Consider the following 24591-nt stretch of genomic DNA (forward strand, 5'->3'; position numbering starts at 1 on the left):
TTCTATCTACATGCCTTCACCGAAAGAACCAAAGAGTAATGACATTTATACGTTGCAATATGCAATGCGCACGCTACGACAAAATCGTAGCTTACCACAGAGAAACGTTTCCCACCGCAGAAAGCCGCCTTCGGCCTGGTTTGCTGGATCATTACAGGCAGGAGTAGATTCACCAAGCCAGTTAGCCAACCTCCAAAGTGCACGGCCAATTCAATGTCAAACGTCGACACCCCTGCAGCGATGCATTCTAGAGCATAACCGGTTTTGTAACCGCATGACATGCCGTTACGTATCCCGCCTGCCGTTTGTGTTTGGCTGGGGGATTATGATTGAGCACCTGAGTGCAGCACAGCAAGATGGCTGTGGTCCAGCCCAGACTCGATGGCTCGGGGTACTGGCCTTCTTTAGAGAGCGTTGTGAAAGGCAACCGATTGCTTTGCTGCTGCTGCTGGGCACGGCTGCCCTCTACGGCATTATTGATCCGCAGGGAAGCGCTTCAAATATGACACTGTCACTCAACTCTTAAGCAAGTGTTGCTAGTTGATGGCAATCCAGGGACCTCAAGTGGCATTCGTTCGGCATCGGAGGGAGTGCTCCTATCGCGATGGTTCGACAGGGATTGTAAACGTTACGAACACTGGCACCTTGTTTTCTGCGGCTGTGAAACGTGTATGGCACAGGAGACCGTGATGTGTGCATTCACGTGAATTAGTAGCTTTCGTGCTTCTGCAAGTGTGTACCGCCTGATAAAGTGTGTAAAATATTAAAGTAAAATTAGCACCGGGAGCATGCCTAGAATTGGTGTTATATACGTAAAAATCTACCATTTTACACTTAGTGTGGTCATATAGGGCTTCGTGGAGTTGTTTGGCTATTATAAAGCTCTATAACACCCCACTAGCATCACACACCCAGCCACGCTCTGCAATACCCCACTAGCGTCACACACCCAGCCACGCTCTACAACACCCCACTAGCGTCACACACCCAGCCATGCTCTATAATACCCCAATAGCAGCACAAACCCAGCGGTGCGGTGTAATTCATTTAGGTACTAATTGTCTTCCGAAAGTGGCTTTTTGGCATTTCCTGAAGAATTAAGGCAGAAGCAATTAGCAAGCCACCATATCTCAACTGTGGATTGTTTAGGCTCTATTTAGGCTGTGCATTATTGATGTCCTAAATCTCCTAATGGGTTAATGTTTTAGTTTTCTACTAATGTGTGTTTGAAAGTGCACTTAAAAAAAAATGCTGCCTTTTTTAAGCTTGCATTTTAAGACAGCAGGATTATCCACCTATGCCCTATAATATACCAGAGCTAAACTGTATTGTACTGGATATTACTCTGATGCTGCAGTTAATTTGTAATACAGTAACTGACTGTGACATTTAAATCACTCTACATTCAAACAGGATATGGCTTTAGGGAAAGCATTGTTGCTGTCTTGCTTGCTTTAGAATGGCAACTTATCCTCAGGATTAACTCTTTCAGAAGGACCTAATATCTTATTTTACATGTCCTTTGTGCAGTTATGAACTTTTTTTTCTATCAAACATGTATTTGTTCATGAGGCCAGATGAGCCAAGTTATTGAGTTTTCCACAGCGTGGTCGATATGATTAGACTTTGGAGACATAGGATCGATAATAATGCGGGACTAGTAATGCTTTCATTCTCGTGGTGTACTGTATATATGAACATATATATATGAACATATATACAGTACACCACCTGAACTTTGCATTATAGCCATTTACTGCTTGATCACTAATGCAGGCCATATCCTGGACTCACTTTAGTTCTGCATCTATTCAATCAGCCTATCACTAAATTATCCATAATGCTCCCCATGTCGTCAGATGTCGAGAGCTCAGCAAGGCTTGAGGCCGGAGAGCACTTGGATGGGGGGGGGGGGGAGACGATCGGACAAAACAGGCGTTGGAGGCTGTGGGCTTACATGTAGGGCAGCAGGGGGCAGTGCAGCTAAATCCATTATTGTACTTTACTTCTATTGCCCCATGGTTGTGCTCCCCGCCTGCACCAACCTGCATTGACCAGCGTGGTGAAGTATGACCACCAGTGGCGGCTCCTGCAAAATCTCTCAGGGGGGGCAAATGTCTGGATGATTGATAAGGATAAGGTCCACCCATGCAATGGATAAATTAACAGCTTAAGCATGTAAAGGCAACTTCACTTCTTTAATATTAATGAAAAATAAAGTGACTCTTACAATACATCTGGTTTGTTTCTATACTCACTATTAAAACAAACCACTCAAGTTTCTTTTATTAAAGATTCCACTAGGTGGCGACAAATTATATTGTTGGATGAAACGTGCTTACGTATGATGACGTAAGCACGTATGATGACGTAAGCACGTTAGGGCGAGCCCTCCCGGAAGCCATAGAGAATGCATTGCAGCGCCCCCGTTCGAAAAAAAACATCTTTGAATGTAAGTCTATGGGACCACTCGGGGCGATTCTCAGCTGGAGGGAAATCGCCCAAAAAGAGGCGGTACTCCACAGAACGTAGCATGACGCTGATTGGACTATATCCAGAGGCACAGTGACGGCTAGCGTGACTCTGTGGTTGAATGACATTGGTGGTGCGTCGCCCAATCGCCCTAATGAAGAAACCGCCCCTGATGACCACATAACCCCCATTACCTGTGTCCCGCGCGGGACGTCGCTCCACATGAGGCCCCCCCCTGCATGACGTCATTCCACATGAGGTCCCCCTGTGTGACGTCACTCCGCATGAGGCCCACCCCCCTCATTAATATTCATGAGTGGGTGGATTTTTACACTGACGCAGAGGAAGGTCGAGCAGAATAAAATAATTTATTACGCAAAGTCGCTTCAAATATGACGTTTCTTTACAGAAAGTGATGGTAAAAAATAAATATACTCAGCACAGTGCTACATCCGTGCGTGATGTCCCTGCAAAAGAGGGCCCCCACCCTCTTCATTAATATTCATGCCCACGTGAAAATTTACACTAACGCACAAGAAGGTTGCGCACTCCGCATCATGAGCGGGTGACGTCACTCCACATGCCGCACCCCTCCCCAATAACCATTACCGGGTGACGTCACTCCACATGGAGCAACCCCCCCCCTCATCATCAATAATCATGAGCTGAAAATTTTTTCTATTAAATATTTCAGATTTACTCTTTATATAAGCTAGTTACAAAGAACTGCACATGTACATCTACAATTATGGCATAATTTGCGAATTTTGAATCATTAGGAATATTTTACATTTTTACCTTTAAATTATGCATCTACGCCGCAAGTGAAAATGCATCATCGTCATCCTCATTTTAATGCTCGCACTGTTGCCATATGTGTTTGTTCAGCCACAATTTACCTAATATCCTGGATGCATCATGGCAGAAACCAGTCTATTGAATTCCCACAAAGGTGGGCTCTAAATGGTTGATGGGCTGAGTTGACATCCAACCTAGCATTCTACCAACATTGTCGTCCGGTATGGTATACGTGTGGTATGTAATACCACTTTTATACACTGGCGCAGCTTAGCCGAGTCAGCAAGGGACCCTTATAGTAGGGGTTGGTTTATTTGCCAAAGCGTGATGTGGTAGTCTCGCAAGACAGCTGAATCTGGCTCAGGTCAAACCGGGCCAGTGGTAGCTCAAATGACGCGTTCATTGCATGTGCGGTCAGCATACTGCGAGGACAATGAACAACATTGCGTCACAGCCTCATCTACACGCAATTAGACTCGTTCATTGCTTGTGCCGTCGGCAGCATGGCTCCTCTTCAGCGGTGGAATAACAACCCCATGGTGCCATGGTGGCGAGATGTTAACTGCTTTGCCTGGTATACAGGGGGTCATGGGTTCAATCCCGACCCTGATGCCTGTATATGTTTTGGGTTTGCATGTTCTCCCCATGATTGTGTGCAATTTTCTCTGGGTCCTCCGGTTTTTCCCTTCAGATTAAGAAACAATCATTTGGAGTATTTGGCTGCTATACATTTCCACATGATAAGCCACTTCGTTGAGCTATCATTTGTGGCCAGGTCGCTTCTGAAAAAGAGCTATATAGCTCAGTGAGCCTTACCTGGTCAAATACATTTTTTAAAAGTTTTTTTCATAGTTTAGCTCGACACGCCCCGAAGTGCAGCTCAGTTGCACAGAGGAAAAGATGCGCAAGTTGTCGTTTGGACCAAGTCCCCGTACCGATCGAGCGCCCTGTTTGTTCAGCTTTCCCCAGGCCACGAACGAGACGCTGCTGGCCAAGTTCCGCAGGCAGCACGATGGCAACAAGTACTACGAGAGCACCGCCGTGATGGAGCCCGCCTTCATCATCAAGCATTACGCTGGCCGCGTCAAGTACTGCATCAAGGTCGGCATTCGCATTGCACCGGTTTCCGTGATTGTGTCCGTTTTGGGACGGGTTAACACACCTGCTGAAAAGGGACGAGAACTCCAGGAGGTCAGGCAGCTGATGGCATCCACGCACTGAACATTCCACAACAAAATAGGATATTATTTCTCACATGCAATTATTTGCCAATTTTAGATATTGGAGCCACTGTACTGACAGGGATATATTGGACGGTTATGATAATTTAATGATTGAGTCCAGTGTGTGCTCTCAGCAGGGTACCCAGAATGATCAATATTTGAATGCCTTTATAGCAAATTTTCTATGTATGTGTTTATTGTAAAAAATGTATCATTGTTCTTTGTGTGCAAGTCCTTCTTTAGTGTAGGTTATTAAGTCGGTAGTATTTTACTCTCCTGTTAGCAACATTAAGTATATATTTTCGACATCTTTTCAATATATTTATATTTACTTGGTCTTATAGGATAATTTTTGGGCCTCTCTGTTTAACTTCTCACAAATATAAATGCACATCTTTAAAATGAGTCATGAGATTCGTGTGTGACTTTGTAGACAGTTTAAGGGCACTAGACATCATTGATCATGGCAATTCAAGAGAGTAATTGAAGAGTACCGGATATTCTTGGAACCTTTCTCAAAATATTGATTTACCTCTATATAACGTGGGCTTTTTTTCATTGCAAGCTCAGCTGAATATTATAGCCTGTGTCAAATTAAAGTATTAAAAAATGTCTCCAATGACCCTCAATACAGTATTTTTCATATTATAGGATGGTTCACCGTTTAGTGAGAAAGCTAAACGATCAGAGCCAAGGTCAATTAAATAAAGATGAACTCGAAGTCTGTGGACAAACTTGACTCGTGCCTGGGTGAAAAGGGTTAGACATGACCGGAGGTTTTTTTCTTGTCACCTTGAGAAGCAGACCTGCGTAGGGAGATAGGATACAAGTTATCAGGAGTTGCGTTGTTGTACAGAGAACAGTCTACCCATTTCACAAAGTGTTGAAGATGGAGTTTGGGGGCCAGATTGGTTTGATTTTTATTTGGCGCCAAGAGACGTCTCATGTAGCCAGGGATTTGCCAGCGTTAATCACGTGTGTACTATTTTTGTGGAATTTGACTTTCTCACAATGAAACTAAATTGGCAGTCGGTTGAGTTAGAAGGTCATCAGGGGGGTTCTTGATTACACGTGCAGATAATTGTTCATGGCCTCTTATCACCTCAGATTTTCTTTCTGCTGCAAAATTTACTTGAACATAAATTATATTTTGAAACTCGAACAGAATTGGTGTGGGTAAGGAGGAGATGCAGGATAAAAAAAAATGCAAAGCTTAGGTCGAACCATTGAACGACCTTCAGGTTCATAAAGGACGTCAAGTCAGGTTGGCAGCAGGTAGACAGTTCCCTCCAGGTATAACCTCTCCATGACTAAGGCAGAAAGTGTCTTTGTGGCGATGGCTGTGTTTCGCTATCTAAAAGTAACAAGGTTATCATCACAGAGAGCCGATGATGGATGATGGCTTCTGAAATGGAATTTATTCTTTTTGCCTTATATATTGTTACATGTATAAAGTTTGTATTGTTTGTGTATTTTGTAGAGTCCCAATCCTGCTTTTTGGGTTATATTTGTGTATTTTTGAGGGTTACATATAAGCACACAGCCAACCGTTCAATCATCTGTAGTGCCAAAGAAAGTACGATCTGTTTGTTTTGTAAGAACGACATTGAAGAATATCAGGTGTGAACTAATATATTGCTTCCAGATTTATCTGACTATCAAGTCTAGCACAATTTCAATTAAATTTGTAAAAAAAAATACAAATTATAACTCGTAATAAGGCTGCAGCCCCGCAATTGCTTGCTTACGCTAATGCTGGTGAAAGGACCTCCACGAGAAGAAATTCTAGAGAGCTTCTCTCGTGGATGTTTTGGCCTACTCTTCTACGCTGGCCAGACATTTATCCCCACGACACGTGACCTACGGATCGACCGTAGTGTACCCATGCATAAGCTGCTGTTTGGACTGAGTTTGGGAGATGTAAGAAACTTGTCTATTGTTTCAACTGTTACGCCCGCATATCGGCAATCTCCGTATCTAATGGGACGATTTAAATCTAGATTGAAAGCTCATTTCTTTTAGAACCGCTTTTTGTGTTTAGTTTGTTGTCCTTCCCCCGCACCTCCGATTATTAGCATGGTTGGCTACACACGTGGTGCAAAAGAAGTTCAACATGCGTACATGCATCACGTTATTTCCGCAGGACTTCCGCGAGAAGAACACGGACCACATGCGGCCGGACATCGTGGCTTTGCTGCGGAGCAGCGAGAGTGCGTTCGTGCGCAGCCTCATCAGCATCGACCCCGTGGCCGTGTTCCGCTGGGCAGTGCTGCGTGCCTTCTTCCGAGCTGCCTGGGCCTTGCGTGCCCTGGGCAAGAACGCCACGGAGAGCAGCAAGCCAGGTAAGGGCACCCCCACCCGTGTGCGGTCAAGGGGCTCGGCGTTGGTCAAAGCTTTTCGCTTGGCATTTCAAATGCATAAATTCACATTTCGTGCCCTGAAAATAATGTTTTGTTGTTGTCTTTACTTTCTACGCTAGTTATGCATTGGGCAAGCACACTAGGGTGCTTAGCGTTTTGTTTATTGAAGATATCGGGACTAATTAATGCGTTGGTGGAATAACAACACATTCACTGATATGTTCTGCTTATTTTGGCGGTGGAATTCATGTGAATTCCTCCTCGGTGTTTGTTGCTTTTTAAATAGTTTATATGTACTTTTTTGAGCACAACTATTTCGTATAAACAGTCAGCTGGAAATGTAATTATTTATAGCTGCCTGAACCAGCTGCATCAGTGTATCATCGTTGTTATTGATAAGAAAGAAGGGTTTTTTTTCAAGTAAGTTGAACATTAAAATCAGCAACGTCAAGGTGTCTAACATTACACATCATGTGTTTTTTATATTTTGAAACAGATGCCCGAGGATAGAATGCATTTTTAATAAAACACGGCCAAAAGCCTTGTTGGTCTACTGCAATAGTCGCACACATTCCCTGCACACTTGAGGTTTTACAGCAGCACCCAAGTAACTGCAGGCCCCAGCATAAATTCAGCATGTAATCTATCGTGGTGTTGCTAAGTAATTAATCTACATAATGAGCCTTTACGTTGAGCTTTTTCGCAGATAAGTTGCACAGGAAATGCTATCAGTTGCTGGCATCATTGCTGCTACGCTCCCATTTTGCTCTGAGTTCAAGCATGATTTCACACTAATTTTCCCCGGGAACAAGGCATATTACTGTGGGAATTGGATTAGAATTAGATTTCTTTTGTTTTGTTTGCTTTTATCTTGAAATTGATTATATTAATTAGCGTACAAATGGTCACATGTAAAATAGAGTATAAATAAATGAAAAGTTAAAAGGTAGACCTTCATTAAGCACCTTAAAAATCCCTACTTTGGAGGTGTATTATTTAAAATCATGGTAATATTAAGATATGCAAGTATTCGATATACAGCATATTTCGGCCATGAGACCAGACAATTCACTTGCCTGAGGTGGCATGATTTTAAGTGGTTCCAATTTCTTACGTGGTCAATGACAGTGAATTTTGTGATGACCATTTGAAACGAGTAGGTTATCAAGTAATTCACTCTTATTAGACGTGAATACATTCGTACAACTAAACGTTTTACTTACTACCGTAAGTGGCATCAATTTATGCGCTGGTCCATGGACTTAAACGTATGAGGTCTGCCATGAATGTCATGCATGTTAAACTGAAATTAAATACAGGGTGCTTAAAAATGTTGTAACACTTACATGGTACTTTTGTCTTTAATGGAAAAGGAACGGATAATACGCTGCAACATAACAAATGTATGTTAATAGCTTCAAAAAGTCACAGAGTCTCCACTTGTTCACCGTCAATGTCAACACGTGCCTGGAAACTTCTCCAGGTGGTCTCCAGAGCCCAGAGGCACATTTCTCGTTGTATGTTGCAAATTCTCAGGAGCGTTAAAACATTTTATAAGCACCCTGTATATCTACGATGTTTAACATATGCATATGTCATGTAGGTTTAAATGTGCTAAACTCTGATGTTATCCCTGTTTTTTTAACGTGTTCTCATCTGTGTAGTTTTTGTAGTGCGAACTTAGTATACAGGCTCTGTTAACTGTCTCTCTTTTAATTTTGCTCCCACCAGCTCACTGGGTATCATGGATGACACGTGCAGGCATTGCTGTATGGGATTGATTTTGAGAATTCATGTCGTGTTCTATGCCGTTAGTCAAAGGAGACAATGTGCCAAGAGTGGTTGTCTATTTTTTTAAGCAATGTTTTTGTTGTTTGTGTTCTTTGTTAATTTTGCCCGATTGTTTTCGATGCTAATACAAAAGTTAAACATGGAAAGTGTAGCAGTGCTAATTTAAGCAGTGCTCATCCCCGTGGCATTTCTGGGCTCATGGTGAAGATGCCGCATTATCATGTGGGTGACCGCTCTCTCATCAGGACAGCCGCTGTTTGACTTCGCACAAAGTGGTGCTTATTTTATTCACCCAAATGTTAGCTACGTGTTAGTGACTAAAATTAACAAGCAGTAGTGATAGAATCTTTCCTTTCATAACTGTGTGATTTGTGGTCACTTACATCAGTGGCACTCTGGGTCTTAATATGGACAGGTCTTACAATCGGTGGTTTCATTGCAAAATTAATACCTGTCGAGGTCTTTCAGTATCTTCACAGGGAAGACCTCGGTGGCCGAGTACAATTCTAAGCACCTCTGTGCCATTGCCAGTTAAATATGTGCTCGCCAATTGAATGTGTAACAACTGGGTTTGCTAGCTAAAATGGTATTTTTGTTTTCACGCTGTAGTATATATATATTTTATGAGTCTTGAAGAACACTGTAGAAAAATGTATTGTTTGTGTTTCTTCGGGTGCAACTGGGTTGTGGTTGGTTATATTACCCTAGCAGTGTTTGTAAAGTGATACTGCCTGCCTTACTGTGAAAAATGTAAAGGATGTTTTGATAACTCGTTCCTCTTGGGCTCACCAGAAAGCCCCAGCATTCCAGAAGTTATGAACATTTGACTTTCCTGCAGCAGTTAAATTGGACTAATTCCCTAATCCATTGATTCGATAACCCATGCCTCTGGATAATAGTAATACCATGGAATGAAATTGCAGGAATACCAAATCATAAAAGCCCAATTTTGGTCACAGCTACAGCCAATGTTATAGCTTTATTGGAATGTTATATAAATATGAATAACATTCCAATAAAGCCATGGCGGTACTACTCCACCAGATAGAATTTTACTCTTTGCTGGAAGCTAACCTGTAGCTATAGCTATCGTCGTAGGATTTATTCAACATGTTTTAAAATTATACATTGGAAATGTTATTGGAGGAAGTTGGGGTGAACGCTGAATTGGTTGCTTGCGTGACATCTTGTGAAAGGGTTGCCTGCATTGTACGTATGAGCATTTGAATCTAACCTGTTCACGTAGTAACATAAACAAACAGAAACGTGTTTTTTTGTATCGTCACACGATGACGCTGGTTGGAAGACATGAACAATACAAATTCTTAAAATCCTGTCAAACTTGTTCCGTGGGTTTCGTGGCTTCTCTTGGGGATAATGGAATCTTTGGTATCACGCTGGACTATTTTATACCCACTGAGGAAATTAATTATTTTTTAATTTCAAATATTTCACTCATAATACTACATTTAAATCGTTTATGATAAATATAGCTAAAGTGAAACGTAATTCGTACATGTATTCCTTACTTTAAATATGGGGTTTCAAACTATTATGTAAAAAAATGCATACTCTTTTGAAACCTCATTTTATCTGTACGGAAAAAAATATGTACAACATTCAAAACGCTTTTGAATTTCAGTTTAACAGCTGCCTTCTTGAATAACTTAAAAAACGGATAAGCTTTTTTTACACGTTTCCTTCTGTTGTAAACTCAAAATTTGGAAAGAATGCGCAATGGAGATTCGGAAGGATCGAGCCCTCGGAGGGTATAAATCTAATAGCGCCCAGCTTTGGGTGCGACGGGTCGGGGCCCTTTTGTGTGTGCTTCTCTAATATCTCTCTGTCTCTGATTTCTCGTCCACTTCTCTCCCTCCCTGTCTGTCTCCCGTGTTGCTAAAGGTGATACTGGTGGTGTGTCCCCGCGTGCACAGAGCACTCTGGCTAGATTTAGCTTGCTCCACCACCCCGTGCACCAGCGGAGCTTAGAAATGCTGCAGAGGTTCAAGGAGGACACTGACAGTAAGGCCTCTTCCCCTCTTCTGCAAACAGGAGAACTGCAGCTTAGCGATGATGTTCCTGTTTGGTTTCTGCATTGTTCACCGAGAGCCTTATGCACAATAACCCCCCTTACGCATGGCAAGAAATGAAAGTGTTCACCTTGTCGCAAACAGTATATGCATAAACAATATATACTTCATACAATATAAAACATTCATTCTTTGATCTTTTTTATTTATTTATCATGGCTCCATATTCCATCTCCCATTGCATTGTTAATTGTGAAGAAGCCTTAATGCAGGTTCTACGGTAGCTGTAGAACATGATACTCCTTCATATTGAAGAGCATCTATATTGGAGGAGTCAAGCCAGTGAAATGAATCAGTTACGATTCCGAGCATTAGGCTTTCCAAAAGACAGCGGCTTACTCTGCAATGCTGGTGCATCCTACAGCTCTGCAGAGATTAAGCAGTAAAGGTTGCCATTGCAAAAAAAAAATGATTACAACTCTACAGGTCTGCAGCATCTCTAAGTGCATTAACATACATGTGCTAATTTACACAGGTAAGGCACTGATCATTTTCAAACTAACAATCGTGCTACGCGCTATAATTTTCCTGTCCAATGTTTTGAGGTTATTGCTGCACCTGGATTCCCAGTAAATCCATGTTCACACTTCTTAACAATTGCTGCAAAGTTAGCCTTAGTTCACATGTCAGGGGAACTTCATTTGAAATATATTTTTGTGTATTTTAATTCTTATTACCTATAAACCAAGATAATACAATGGGTTGAATTCAAATGAGAATGCTATCAGAATTCCAACACCTCGTTATTGTGCTGGAAAGATTCGTCATCGTGACCTTGATACGTAACCTTGATTAAATCGTCCAAAACGCTGTTGGAACATAAGCGGCCACTAGAGTTTTGGTATTCTTTTCACCGTTGTTATAAAGTGTGGACTGCAATTAGGAGGGGGAGAAACCCTTGTTGCTGGCCGACTGAATGAACAGTAGGTGTTTGGCTAACCTCCTCCCCCCGCACTGCTCTAATTCCATGTTCATCGTTTAGTGGATGTTCTCATGCTTTCCCTTCGCCCCCTTTTCATCTGCATGCCACTCGATTGGCCGCTCTTCTCTACTAATCAGCTCATGTTAACGCCTCTCATATGACTGCCTTGTCTTGAGGAGTGAAGAACCAGTCCCTACTAAAATGTGAATGATGTGGACATTTACAGCTTGAAAATCCATGAGTGAGAAGCCTGTGTTCAGTAACATTGTTTTTTGTTAAATGCAATCATACAATGTGTTTGGATTAAAGAGCAAACCTTCCTTGAGTACGTCTGCCAATTTATAATATGCATTGTGCACTCAAATTTGAACGCAATTGAAAAAACTAAACAATAATTTCCAAAGACAATTGCAGCGTCTATTTTTTTGTGTCACTTCGTTTACCACTTGTAACTATCCATAAAATGTGTTTATGTAAAAAAAAATGTTTTTTACAGTTTCCTGCTTCAGCTGCCATCACAGTTGAACCCTGTGGCCTGGGGCAAAAGCTCTGCAGTCGAATGCTTTTTTGTTAATTCTCACTCTCGTCACGTTTTCCTTGACATAGGTATGAAACGAAACTCTCGCATCCTCCTCGCAGACATTCGTAGAGGGAGCTCAGGGGACAAACCTCACCGGTAAGTGATGCCACAGCAATATTTCAGAGATAAAGTGAGCTTTCTGTTTTTTGTTGTTTTCCCCCATATTTCCCCCCCCCCCCCCAATTCTGCCCTTGGTGTCCAGACACAGAGCAAAGTTGTTTTCCAATACAGGATACCGTTACATCCAGCAGTTCTTCCTATGGAGACACTGACTCACCATAGAACGATGACATTTCCACCAATGACTCAGGACTGCCCCATGAGATTAGCACTGAGGATGAGAACATTTCACAGAGCATCACATGACATGCATTGTGCATTGAGGAATCCACCAGACGATCTAGCAAAACATCTGTTTTGATACCTGTTGATTAGACACCTGTGTACACCGGTGTGACTGAGAGGGTTGTGCCGGTACCTCTGTCCAATCAACACAGCTCAGAATAATTAGTTTGTAAAAATATAGGGTGTCTATTATAGACCAGGCTACGAATATCAGAATTAGTCCTGGTTTATCCGGCATAGACACACCCATGGCTCAAACCCATCATCTTGGCATTTCTGTGTTTCAATGCTTCGGCAATTCAGAATCAGAATCTTTATTTATCCCGGAGGAATCCGATGAGCTATGCAGCCTCGCTGTACTAGCAGTGTTTTCTGTCCACACAGATGCTGTCTTGTGATTACTGTCAACACCTGCTCCAACAGTCCAGACAGTTGTACAGAGAACTTTTACCTTTTTTCACGTGTTCATGTTCCGTTACATTTAAATGAGTTTGATTTGTTCCACGGATGGTCCTGTTTAGCCAGTTTCCCAGCTATTTTGCAAATTTATTAATAACCTTATATGTGTGTGTGTACGTGTGTTGAACTTCTTTGGAACCGTACCTTGCTAACCGTGAAATCAGCTTTGAAAAATCTGCCTTTTGCATTTATGTATTTTATTGTTTAAATGTAATGGTTTGATTTTGTATAACATATCTGCACTCGGGGATAAACATCTAATATAACAATGAAATGCTTCAAAATGGCATTGCTGTAAATGGCATACTGTACTGTACTATGCTTTTCATGTAATAGAAATTAATTCATTTGTAAATTAGATCCAATTTTAATTGGGGGTTGAGTCATCAAAATGGCCTGTTCGGCATATCCTGTGATTTTACAACATTAATGTCTTACATTTAATTATTAAAGAGGCAGGCAGGCAGGATGCGTTATTTTAGAAGCATTGATTGCCAATGGACGAGACTGGTGACAGAGTTGCAGCCAGGAGAGTGATCGCACCCAACAGCACAACCACTTCTGTTGTGGCATTGTGTGACCATGGGGAGTGGTGGAAACGTGGAAATGTCTTCATCTAGCAGTGGATAGAACATGGCTGGTGATGATAATGATGATAATGGTGAAAATTACTTTTAATGTATATCATAGCAGTGCACTGACAAATAACAATACACTTGTTTATATATATATGTGTTCATGAGGCATTTCAAAATGAATTTCCAAGTGAGTAATGGTTTTAACATTTCTGAAGTAAAATACTTCAATTTAAAAGTTAGGTGTGTGCACTTCACAACTGTTCATAGGACGGTGCATACTTGTTCACGCAATTTTCCAGCAACAAACTTTGTCGAGGTGTAACTTGCATGGAGGAATTAATATTCAACAGGCACCATTTCCCAATTGAGTTCTGTCTAATAATACAAATATAAAACAATAAAATTATCACGGTGTTTCGACTGCAACACAAGCAATCATCATCAGGTGTGAAATCCACAGTCGAAACGTCGTGAGAATTTTATTGTTTTATATTTGTTTTATTTTATTGTTTCTCTTCTATGTGACTTTACCGAAAGAACCAAGAATATGAATCACTGCAGTAACGAAAGCTTTAAATCAAAATTTGAGTTCTGTCTGTTTTTCAGTTTCTTCAATAGTGTGGATCAGTGTCAAGAGGCAATGCAGAAGACACAGTAAGTGCAGTCCCCTGTACTTGTTCACCTGTGCATGTTTCACTTAAAGCTTCGCTACTGGAACAATACTTTTTGAAGACAATAATAAGTGGTAGTGTGAGTGTAAAGTTACTGCTTCGTTGTCTTTTTTCAGCAGGAAAAATTACGATTTTTCGTTAAAAATTGCACACGTTTTAATGTTCATTTTTATAGAAGATGAGGAACTTTCCATTGGTGAATTTGAAGACTGTGAGATCAGACACTGATGAATAAATCCCATGAATAAATTGCTAAACTTACAATCAGTAGGTCTCGAGTTCAAATCTTGTTTGGGGGTTGACCTATCCCCTCTGGGGGTCAAGAAAATTACTCCCATTTTGTAGGAAATCAACAATGTCTGTCCTGTACAGAAACCAGCTCCTGTCCGAGGAATGTAGAATCTTCACCATTGGCTATGGCTTCTAACAGGAATGAAGGACTGCCCCATGCCCATTTGCGCATTGAAACAATTTCACTCATTGGCTTGACTTTGTTGCGTCATAAAAGGATGTGACGAATATTTGACCGACCATCGCACAATGTGAGTGCACTTAGGAGAGCCATCCACTTAGTACGTACGCATGGAGGGGGGAGGGGGATTAACCAAAATGCGTACGTACGCATCGGAAACAGGGTGGGAGGGGTGTGAAGCCTCGATAATAATTTGTCTACATTGACCTTCAAATTAGTTAAATAGTCCGGCGGTGGACTTTCGGTTTGCTTAAACACGTTAATATTATTAATCATTGATCGGTTCTGCGTGGATTAAATATCGCCGTTCTATAGGATTCGGGGGGGGGGGGGGTGGGGGGGGGGTCAAGCGTACGTACGCAGGTGGGGGGGGGTCAAGTTTTGACAGATTTTTGCGTACATACTAAATGGATGGCCCCTTACAGTATTTGCCCTTCTAAGGCGTATGCGTCGCTTGGCCTGGAAGGAAGCTCCTACTTCATGGCAGCATTCCCCCAACTCATGTAAACTCTCGCGATGAATATTCGTGGAGGTCAGAGTTGGTGTGGACTTTTCTGGGGAATGCTGGGAAATCGGGAATTGACACCTGAAATAACAAACCGACAGACAACCACATGAGAGCTTATTCAGCAAGTATAAAATGCAGCCTCGACAGCAATTTATAACTGCAGCATACATTAGTAAAATAAACTCGCTTCATTTGTCTTGAATGAATTTGTCAACGATTCAAGTTTTTGCATCTTCATGTTTGAACTATACTGTTTAATGAACCAAAATACGTGGATTGCCATGGTAAGATAATAAAGTCATGTAACGGATGTAAAAATCGAATCGATATCAAACGGTATGTTGTTTCAACATGGACAGTGTAATTTAAAATGTCATCATATTACACAGAAACAGAAAGGATTCTGGCAATGTATTGTACAACAATTACTTAGCAAATTTAATGGAAGTAATCAATAAAAAATATTCCAGTGGTTGGATTGTAGATGTGTTTTAAAATGAATGGCGACATAACCCCCCCCCCAACCCTAGTATTTTTGTTGTAGCTTTCACATGTCTCAACAGATGTACATTTAATTGGCGTCAGGTCTCGATATTATTTCAAACCACCTTGCCATATCGCCCATAACTATTATCAATACTTTGAAAAATTGCAAGGTACATCGTGCAATATTTTCTTATTTACCCTAAAGGAACTCGCTGAGTCTCAAGGATCTTGTTGTACTTGCGATGTCTTCCGAGTATCCTTTTCCATGTGTGAAGCAACCTGGGTGGAGAGGACTCGCTCTTGTGAAGGGCTAACACAGGGGTCGTCGGCTAACACAGGGGTCGTCGGCAACCCGCGGCTCCGGAGCCGCATGCGGCTCTTTAAGGACCGCTTCGTGACCGTGATTTATTAAGGGCCAGTCTCGCATTCACATGCATTGCATATCTTGATATATTGAGTTAATTTTTTTTTTACGAATTCGAGAAAAATGGGCTCTTTGTTATTTTGGTTGCCGACCCCTGGGCTAACACTTAAACTCCGCACTGATAGGAACGTAAACCTTTACTGCCCCCCTGCATGCACTTTATTTACCTGCTCCTTGATGTCTCATTCTTGGCCTCTTCATCTTCGCATAATCCATACGTCCATTCCACCGTGTGTACCACCTTGCTCAGAAAACATTAACTTTTTTACAAAATCCCCACATTACAATTCATGTCTGGCAGGGCATGTTCTGCCGTGATTTTAATGAATTTTTCTACTGTTGGTGCTTTTTGTTTAGCGCGATGTAGGTTATTCTGTTTCATGATAAGACCTCAGTTAAAGGTACAGCATGTATCGCTTATTTTAGTTGGAAATGGATTCACAGTAATTCTAAATGTCAGTGATGATGTGAGTTAACATTCCTGACCACCCTTCTTCACAATCCTGAATGGAGGTCATGTTGCAAGTACTATGTGTACTGCAACATTGATTTTCTAAATATATATTTGAGATAATTTGAACAAAATATACCTCATGGGATGTATCCATAGTTACTGGTTTATTACATTTGCATTGACAGCATATGTGGCATTGATTGTGCTGTTCAGCATAATACCCTCCTCGTATTATTGCCTTGAACTTGCTCAGCCATGCTGTGAGTTACTCTCCTGTTCTTCTTCAACTACCAATGAATGACTGGTTCACTTGTTTCAAGCTCATGCCCTGACTTCCCTGTTTTATTTTATTGAACCTCTACACCGCTCTTAAAAATCGAGGCTGCCTACATTACTTGTCTGAATTCTTGCATTCCTCCATCTTCTCCCGTTGCTTCCCATTTATTATATAATTGTAGATTCACTAAAAATATATAATACGCCGTCGTGAAAAATTGCAAAGGTTATCTTCTGAAACACAGCTAATTTATTCCTTTTAATTGTCATTAATTACGTCAGTCAATATCCTTTCTATAACCTGGAAAGAAATTTTTGCCCATTGAGCAACATGGAAAATTGCCTCTTTTGCAATGTTCTAGCCGGGTTAAGGCCAAGGCGACTTACTGCCTGTGAAATTGATGGGCATGTAATAGGTTGGCCCCTTGGGATTTGATAAAATTGTCTTTTCAGGTTGTGATTTGAATTAAGGGTACTTGTATCGACACCAGTGCAACTGTCCACAGAAGCCGTGGTGATCCTGCAGGCCCACGGATTGTGCACAGAATAGACTTTTTTGTCATTACGGTGAATACGGAGCCTCTAGTAGCTGGAGGCTTTACATGAGTCAGTGACATACAGTATGTACAAATAAAACGAATTGGTTCTTCCATACACGATTAAATGCATGTATTGAGCATACAAATTTACTTTCATGACCGAATTAATGCATCTTTGCATGCCTGGTAATGAATAACTAACACAGCACATTGTATTTTTTTGTTTGCTTCTTTACGGGTGCTATTCTTCCTGCTGAAAAATGTAAGGTTATAATTTGAAGGGCATTTTGAAATCCGTTTTTTTTATTCTGGAAGTTTCGCAGGTCTTTTAGTGGAGTCGAGCTGTGTCTTGCTTTCTGGTCGAGTGTCTCTTCTTTGGATGACCGTTATCAACCCCCTGATACAGCTCGCATGGCTGTGCTTTTAGTGAGACTAATGGTGCTGCTGGTGATGGTGGTGTGGGGAGGCCTGGGGCTGGGCTTAGAGGCTGCACTTCTTGGCGTGCTGGTTCTGAAGACGCTGAACTCTTTGGCTTCCCTGCACACAGCAAACTATTGGAGAGGGTTTCTGGAATCCTCACGTGAGTGGGTGTTGGAGAAAGTCCTCTCTGCCTCAATTCACTTGTGTGTATGTACATGTGCACAGTGTTATTTCATCAATAAGAAACCAACATTCACAAGATAATCGAAGAGCACTTTGAATATTGAGCACCCCTGATCGCAGTGGTGGCTACAAGCATGTGCTGGATTTGCATACTGATTTGATTTTCATTTATATTGGTTGCAAATCACAGCAAATTATTAAACTTAATTATTTTTCCTTTTTTCATTTAGTTGGATACCCTTCAATTGTGTTTTAGGTATCTTAACACAGAATTAAGTTTAAGACCTCACTACGGCAGAGCCCCACAGTCTAATATCACGGAAAGATCTGGAAGTGACCAGGCCTGCCCAGACATCCTTCTAAGGGCAATGCCATCACGTCGTTGCTAAAGCGATGATTATTACCCTGCCGTTTCAGTGAATGCTTCACTCGCACTATATATTTACAGCGGCTCTTACATTTGCCCTCATTTGAGCCACATTTGACAGGCACAACAATTTCTAAAATAACTTCCAATTTTTTTCAGAATACAGTCATATTTTGCATATTTCTTTAATAGTGCATGGGCTAACTATGATGTCATTAAGATCCCTACGTTGATGCGTTTTGTATATCTAAATGACATTCATTTGCATTCCATTGGCGTTCACCTGAATGACATATCACTTTGCACATGTGTATGGCATGTATGCTTATACATCAACTACCACTGCTGAATAGCACACAAGGCGAGATAACGACATCCCCAATGGCATACTGCACGCAGATTTTTTTACACATCTATATTAATATATAAAATGCAACGAAAATGGTGATGGTTTTAATTTGAAAGAGCGGTCTCACTGACCTGTCACAGATCTGAGATGTGACGAATCTCACACCCTGTTTCCACTCAAATTTTAATTGCTCACATTGCTGGTGTGCTATTATTCAGTAGTGGTGATCGTACATGTATAATAGTACATGGTCTAAGTATGGTATACTCGATAGCATAGTCACACATTTGTAAATGTACTTAATTTTCTGCCATCCGAAATTCGTTAGCCATTAATATGTTAAGGGAGTTAGTTGTAAATGACAGAAAATATTGGTGGCTCTTTCATGATGATGTCACCATCTGATGGCAGCCTGCCACTGTTCTGTGGCAAGAGACGTGCGTGCCATGGCCTAGAATAGCCACTGGCTTGGAATATGTTTACCTCGCATGTCATTTGTACTCTGGCATTTATTATGAGATGCATTTTGGACCCCACTATAATGTTTGAGGTGTACATCACATTGTAAAACTACCTAAAAGTGATATTGCGTCCATGTGTTGTCATTCAATGCTGTTTCTCATCACAGTGATCATACCGCACTCTGAGATCTAATTTGCTCAATGTTCACGTGTTATCGCCGTGCATGCCTTCATTTAGCTCAGATTTTTATTTTTAATCAAATAACTTACATGCACTGTGAGGCAATGCGGATACCTTAAACCTTGTCACACATGAAGGCTTCATTTTTACCTTGGGTTGCTCCCTAGATTTCAAATCAGGATCTTGACCATGTTGTTTCTCGTATCATATGGGCATCACTACAGTGTTAGCTTTAGCCACTGAAATTCCCATTCCAAAAGTACTTAACACTCTGGTCCATCACATTTCACACAAACCATTGGGCCTGCATCCATGAAGTGGCTTTGAACAAATTTAACAGTTTGTTTGCAAGTGATATTTTAGCTATATTTCAAGTGGGTAGGTAATGTTTAGTGCAACAATATTAGTTTAATGTGTAGGTGTTTAACACTGAATGGGAAATTACTGCATCAAGGGCTTGCCTCACAGACTTTGGGGAAGTACAAGCTGCATGTTTCTACTTCACTCTGATTCTGCTGCTCTGTATGAGATGTTGTGTTCTTCAATTCCACATCGCATGGCTGATTACCATTTAACACTCTAAGCACTGCCGCTCATTTGATTTATTTTGTGTGTTTTTGACTAACTTATTTCAATTGTGCATTTGGTGGCATTTGGCGTGATGAAAGTTTAGTTTTGAAGATCTCAGATCAGTGTGCCACGTGTCAGGGAATTGGCGACAGAAGAGATCCTTTACAGGACTTCTCCCTAACAATCTTTCAAGTGCCCTTTTTACGCTTCACGCAGCAGGGCTCACATATTCTTTACAATGCGATTGTCTCATAACAGTGAAATTAATTTGTTATTCTCAGAGTTGGAAAACATTTATTCAATTCAAGTACAATACCACATTTTATTATGCTTTTTGTGGGCAACCATTGGTGGTGACCATGCTGAGACCATAAAATACAACTTTCTACACTTGATAACCCAATTTAATTAGGACAAGTTCCTGGATTTTAACTCAGAATATTTGTGGCACGATGCTTTAACCTGGCCACCTTCAACACTGCCTCTTGTTAGCAAGATGAATCTCTCGGACTGGACCTGTTTGCTCCTTGGACTGAGCGTCTTTTAATCTTTCAGTACAAATGTATTAGAGCGACGCAGTATAAAAATAATGGACATACCACATTATGGAAACTTAGAAGCGTATGAATGAGATGGCATAATATCTGCCCTCTACAGGGTTAATTTCTATTTTTTAAACCACATGCTATCAATTCACGAAAATATCTTCAGGGGTATTGTTTTCCAAGGATCTTTTAAATTTCTTTATAAACTAACATAATTACCAACATAAAACACTTTCCATATATTCTCTCATTGTATTTAGAAGTGTGACACCGTATGATCTCATTGAACAGCTGTACACACTGCGCTGCCATCACATGTTGCACATTTTATGCCTGTTATTTAAACAATTTCAATCTGTGTGCGTTTCTGCAAAGGATTATAATTCATTTCGACGCAGAATGTGATCGATCTTGCTGCCGTGCAATGGCAGCCGATTGGATATGTTTGTACAACTTTTGCGAAATGTTAACAACCAGATTTGTGTGTGCTTTGTTTTACCAGCAAAGGCAAGAATGTAAAGTCCAGACAGAGCATACCGAAGGTATGAAGTTACACAACTCACCAGGCGGAGTTATTTATTGCATTTGTGACGAGCGTGACTCACCGTCTTGGGATATCTGTATAAACATCTTGGACCTCTGTTGTTTGCTTTAATCACTCTTCAGAGGGGAGAGTCCCAATGAAATAAACACTTGCTGATCTGGCTTCCTAGTCGGCAGTGAAGGAAATTATTCATCTCATATAGGGATGGGAGGAAGCATTAGCTACTGTTTAACATTCCTTCTAAACAATGTGCAGGGCTCATATAAAAAATTGCCTGTTCTGCTTAGATGTTATCTGCCAAAGGTCTGCGTGCATATTATTTGAGTAAAATTGTATCATTATATGCAATGTTGGGCAAAGGTTGCTGTGTATTGCTAGGATTAAGAAATTAGGCCTTAGCTCATAGCTTGACCAATGTATAGCATAAACAGTCTACCACAGCAACCATCTTCTTTAAGTGCTCACCATTACAGCTTCAGTGACTGTGCCAATGATATTTCCAACTCGCCTTAAAAGTGCCTGTGCTGATGATTAATGCCATTTTTGCAGTTCTGTTCCAAAGCATTGGCATTACCGGTAATGCGTGTGAGTAATTACTTAAGAAAGTATCCTGCTGAGTAGTTTATTGACGTTAGTGTTCCCTGGAGGTGTGAAACTTCAAATGTTGACGAAATATACACACGTGTATTATGTGATGCTGTGCATACTAGATTTATTTTGTATGTTGACAAACCGAAAATCTTTGTACCTTGGTGAAAATGTTTGCACTAAAATGCAGCAAATATCAGACTGGTTTTCTATAAATTAATACTTCAGGCATATTTACTCTGTGAATATGTAAATTAAATTATTAAATGTTGCAGGCATTTAGTGCTTAGACAACACGATGGCATCCTTATTCAACCATTGATTTATTGTGCAGCTGGCCCACACATGCAGACTCTCCAAATAAAACCATCCACTTTAATATATTTTCTCAAGCTTACATCAATAAACAGCTTTATGTATGGGACTCACTAATGTTCCCTGCAAAGCGATAGTAGCCGTGCAATCATCGTGGGTACGAGGTAACGAGAGCCCTTTCGCTGTCCTTGAGCCATGAACATCGGTGAGATCCTGAAGAAAGTGCATTGAAATGGTTTGTGTGGCTGACTTTCATTGATGTTGTACATCAATAGGTGAACTTCTAATATAGGATTATGTCTAGTTAGGGGTAAATGTGAGGTTGGATTATGACTAAGAATTGTGGATAATATTCGTCTGAAGTGGCCCCCCTTTCCGCCGCCCGGCTCCCACCCCGGACCAACCCCCTTTGTCTTCCCAATGCGTTGCCACAATACATCTCCCCCCCCCCTCCAGCTTTCCGTCCCCCCCCCAGCTATGACCAGGCCTATCCCAACCCCTCCTTAACCACTCCTGGCTGCTCGACTGTCGCCAAAACTACACCACCACTTTTAATATCCCCACTCTTCATCTCAAAGCACTGTCATCCCATGCACAACTTTATAATTGATGTAAAGCCCCTTGGAATAAGGAGCTATATCACTCTAAATGAGATAAGATGGATGGTTTGGTCTTGCACACTGTCACAGTTCCTTTGCCTCTGCATTCTGCTCAATTATAACCATAACTGATACAATAGATTTAAAAAATTCAGTCTATCTTTTCGATGAAGGTGGATGATAAATGTCTGGTTGTTGTATAAAGAGAGGAGCATGATGACATTTTACTCGCTAAGTGTATCCAGTTGCGATTAAAGGGAAACAAAGTAATGTTGACTGTGAAAGAATGTCCGGGCCACTTGCTTATTGAGATGTGACTTGTAGCAATAACAAAATCTTGGTCGTGTATTTTAAAGAACCTTAAGATTTGCTCTACTGGACCATTTTTTTAAATGGAAAGCCTCTAACCCCTGGTGAAATTTATGAACTACTGAAAAACATTTTTCAGAAAAAAAAATGTTGAACTCTTAAAAGCAGAACAGTCGCTGCTTGTGTTGTTTTTACCCATATGCCCCACTCAACACGTAAAATTTTGTACTATATTGCTTTTTTGTGTTGAATGAGGCCCCATCGTTTATATGGAGTGTACTTTCCAATAACAGAAAAAAGCTCAACACATGTATCAATTACAGTGCCTTAAAAGGAGAAAAGTATATACAGTAAAACCTTGGATTGCGAGTAACTTGGTCTGCGAGTGTTTCGCAAGATGAGCAAATGTTTTAAATAAATATTAATTTGATAAACGAGCGAGGTCTTGCAATACAAGTATTACGTTTATACGCTTTGTCTGCCGAGCGTCACGTGATCACAACTGATATACGAGTGCTGTGATATACGAGTGCTTTGGATTACAAACACGTTTCCGGAACGAATTATGCTTGCAATCCAAGATTTTACTGTAACAGGTGCGATGAAGAAGGACCATTGCCCAAAACATATTGAGTTATGACTTTATTTGTGCTTGTGCCCCACTGCCAACACAATAATCTGTTGATTCTTTCCAATAACATCTGTTAATCCTGCACGGTTTTGTTTAACACGCCTCACTTGTTTTTGTTTATGTTTAGTTTGTTAAAACAGCCTTTAGTCTTTAGTGTGTTGTCCTTCCCCTGCACCTCCCGATTAGCAAGGTTGGCTATGTACGGTGCAAAAGAAGTTCAACATGCGTGCGTACTCTGCAGACAAGACTTAGAATGTCATAACCTGTCCAGTGTGGATGTGTCATAACGTGCTGTGTTTGCCTGTGGCAGCATCTGCTGGACGTGAATTCCCTGAAGCACATCGTCAACCTGACGCTGCACGACCGAACCACCAAGTCCCTGCTGCACCTCAACAAGAAGAAGAAACCTCCGAGCATCAGCGCACAGTTTCAGGTCCATTCATTGTGCACCTCACCTGTAAATGCGCCAGTTTTGTGGAGGGGTTACCTGTTTTTTTTGCATAATACACCTATTCAGCACATTATACTGGTAGGAACCTCCTGGTTACACCAACCCACGGGTGATTATTGTGTCCATCCGTCTGTCCGTCATCCATCAAAAATGGGAGGGGTGGGGCTGGGTGGGGAGGGTGGGGAGGGGCTGGGTGGCAAGGGGAGGGTGGGGCTGGGTGGGGGGTGGGAGGGGTGGGGCTGGGTGGGGAGGGGCTGGTCACCCCGTGATGCCCTTATAAAACTCAACGTTTAACCTACTCACGCCGGCTTGTGCCCGCCCTCACAGTCGGCCATATTTGCGGAATACGCCACGCCGCCGTTGACCCTGGCCATTGACTGAGCAACCCAACGTTCCTACCAGCTCCCTCCGCAGGAATGTGTTTTAACAATTCGGGTGGATACGGGGGCTTTCCCTGGGTAAATGAGCATAATGAACAATAAATAACTAAATGTATAGTTTGGCCCCTTCAGTTGTCTTCTTGGTTCTTTTGGTAAAGTCACGTAGAATGGAAATAATAAAATAATAAAATAATTCTCACGTTTCTACTTATGTAGAGATATTACAACGAATTTCTGCATCTTGAGATGC

The 24591-nt window shown here is 41.3% G+C and overlaps 1 protein-coding gene across 11 annotated transcripts in view; it reads left to right on the top strand.

The window, feature by feature from the left end:
- MYO9A (myosin IXA) overlaps positions 1-24591 on the top strand; it is a 178996-nt gene that overhangs the window by 112727 nt on the left and 41678 nt on the right. For 7 of the 11 annotated variants that reach the window (XM_078621208.1, XM_078621230.1, XM_078621243.1 and 4 more), the window contains 8 exons: positions 4230-4371; positions 6637-6835; positions 10547-10666; positions 12263-12332; positions 14225-14272; positions 17876-18028; positions 21027-21066; positions 23821-23943. In XM_078621208.1, coding sequence (XP_078477334.1) covers positions 4230-4371; positions 6637-6835; positions 10547-10666; positions 12263-12332; positions 14225-14272; positions 17876-18028; positions 21027-21066; positions 23821-23943 — 895 coding nt within the window. The remainder of the gene's footprint in view (positions 1-4229; positions 4372-6636; positions 6836-10546; positions 10667-12262; positions 12333-14224; positions 14273-17875; positions 18029-21026; positions 21067-23820; positions 23944-24591) is intronic. The other 4 variants (XM_078621214.1, XM_078621227.1, XM_078621222.1 and 1 more) reach the window with 4 other exon arrangements.

This window comes from Lampetra planeri, chromosome 3, assembly GCF_965212315.1.
Source record: "Lampetra planeri chromosome 3, kcLamPlan1.2.h2, whole genome shotgun sequence".
In the NCBI taxonomy this organism is placed as follows: Eukaryota; Metazoa; Chordata; class Hyperoartia; order Petromyzontiformes; family Petromyzontidae; genus Lampetra; species Lampetra planeri.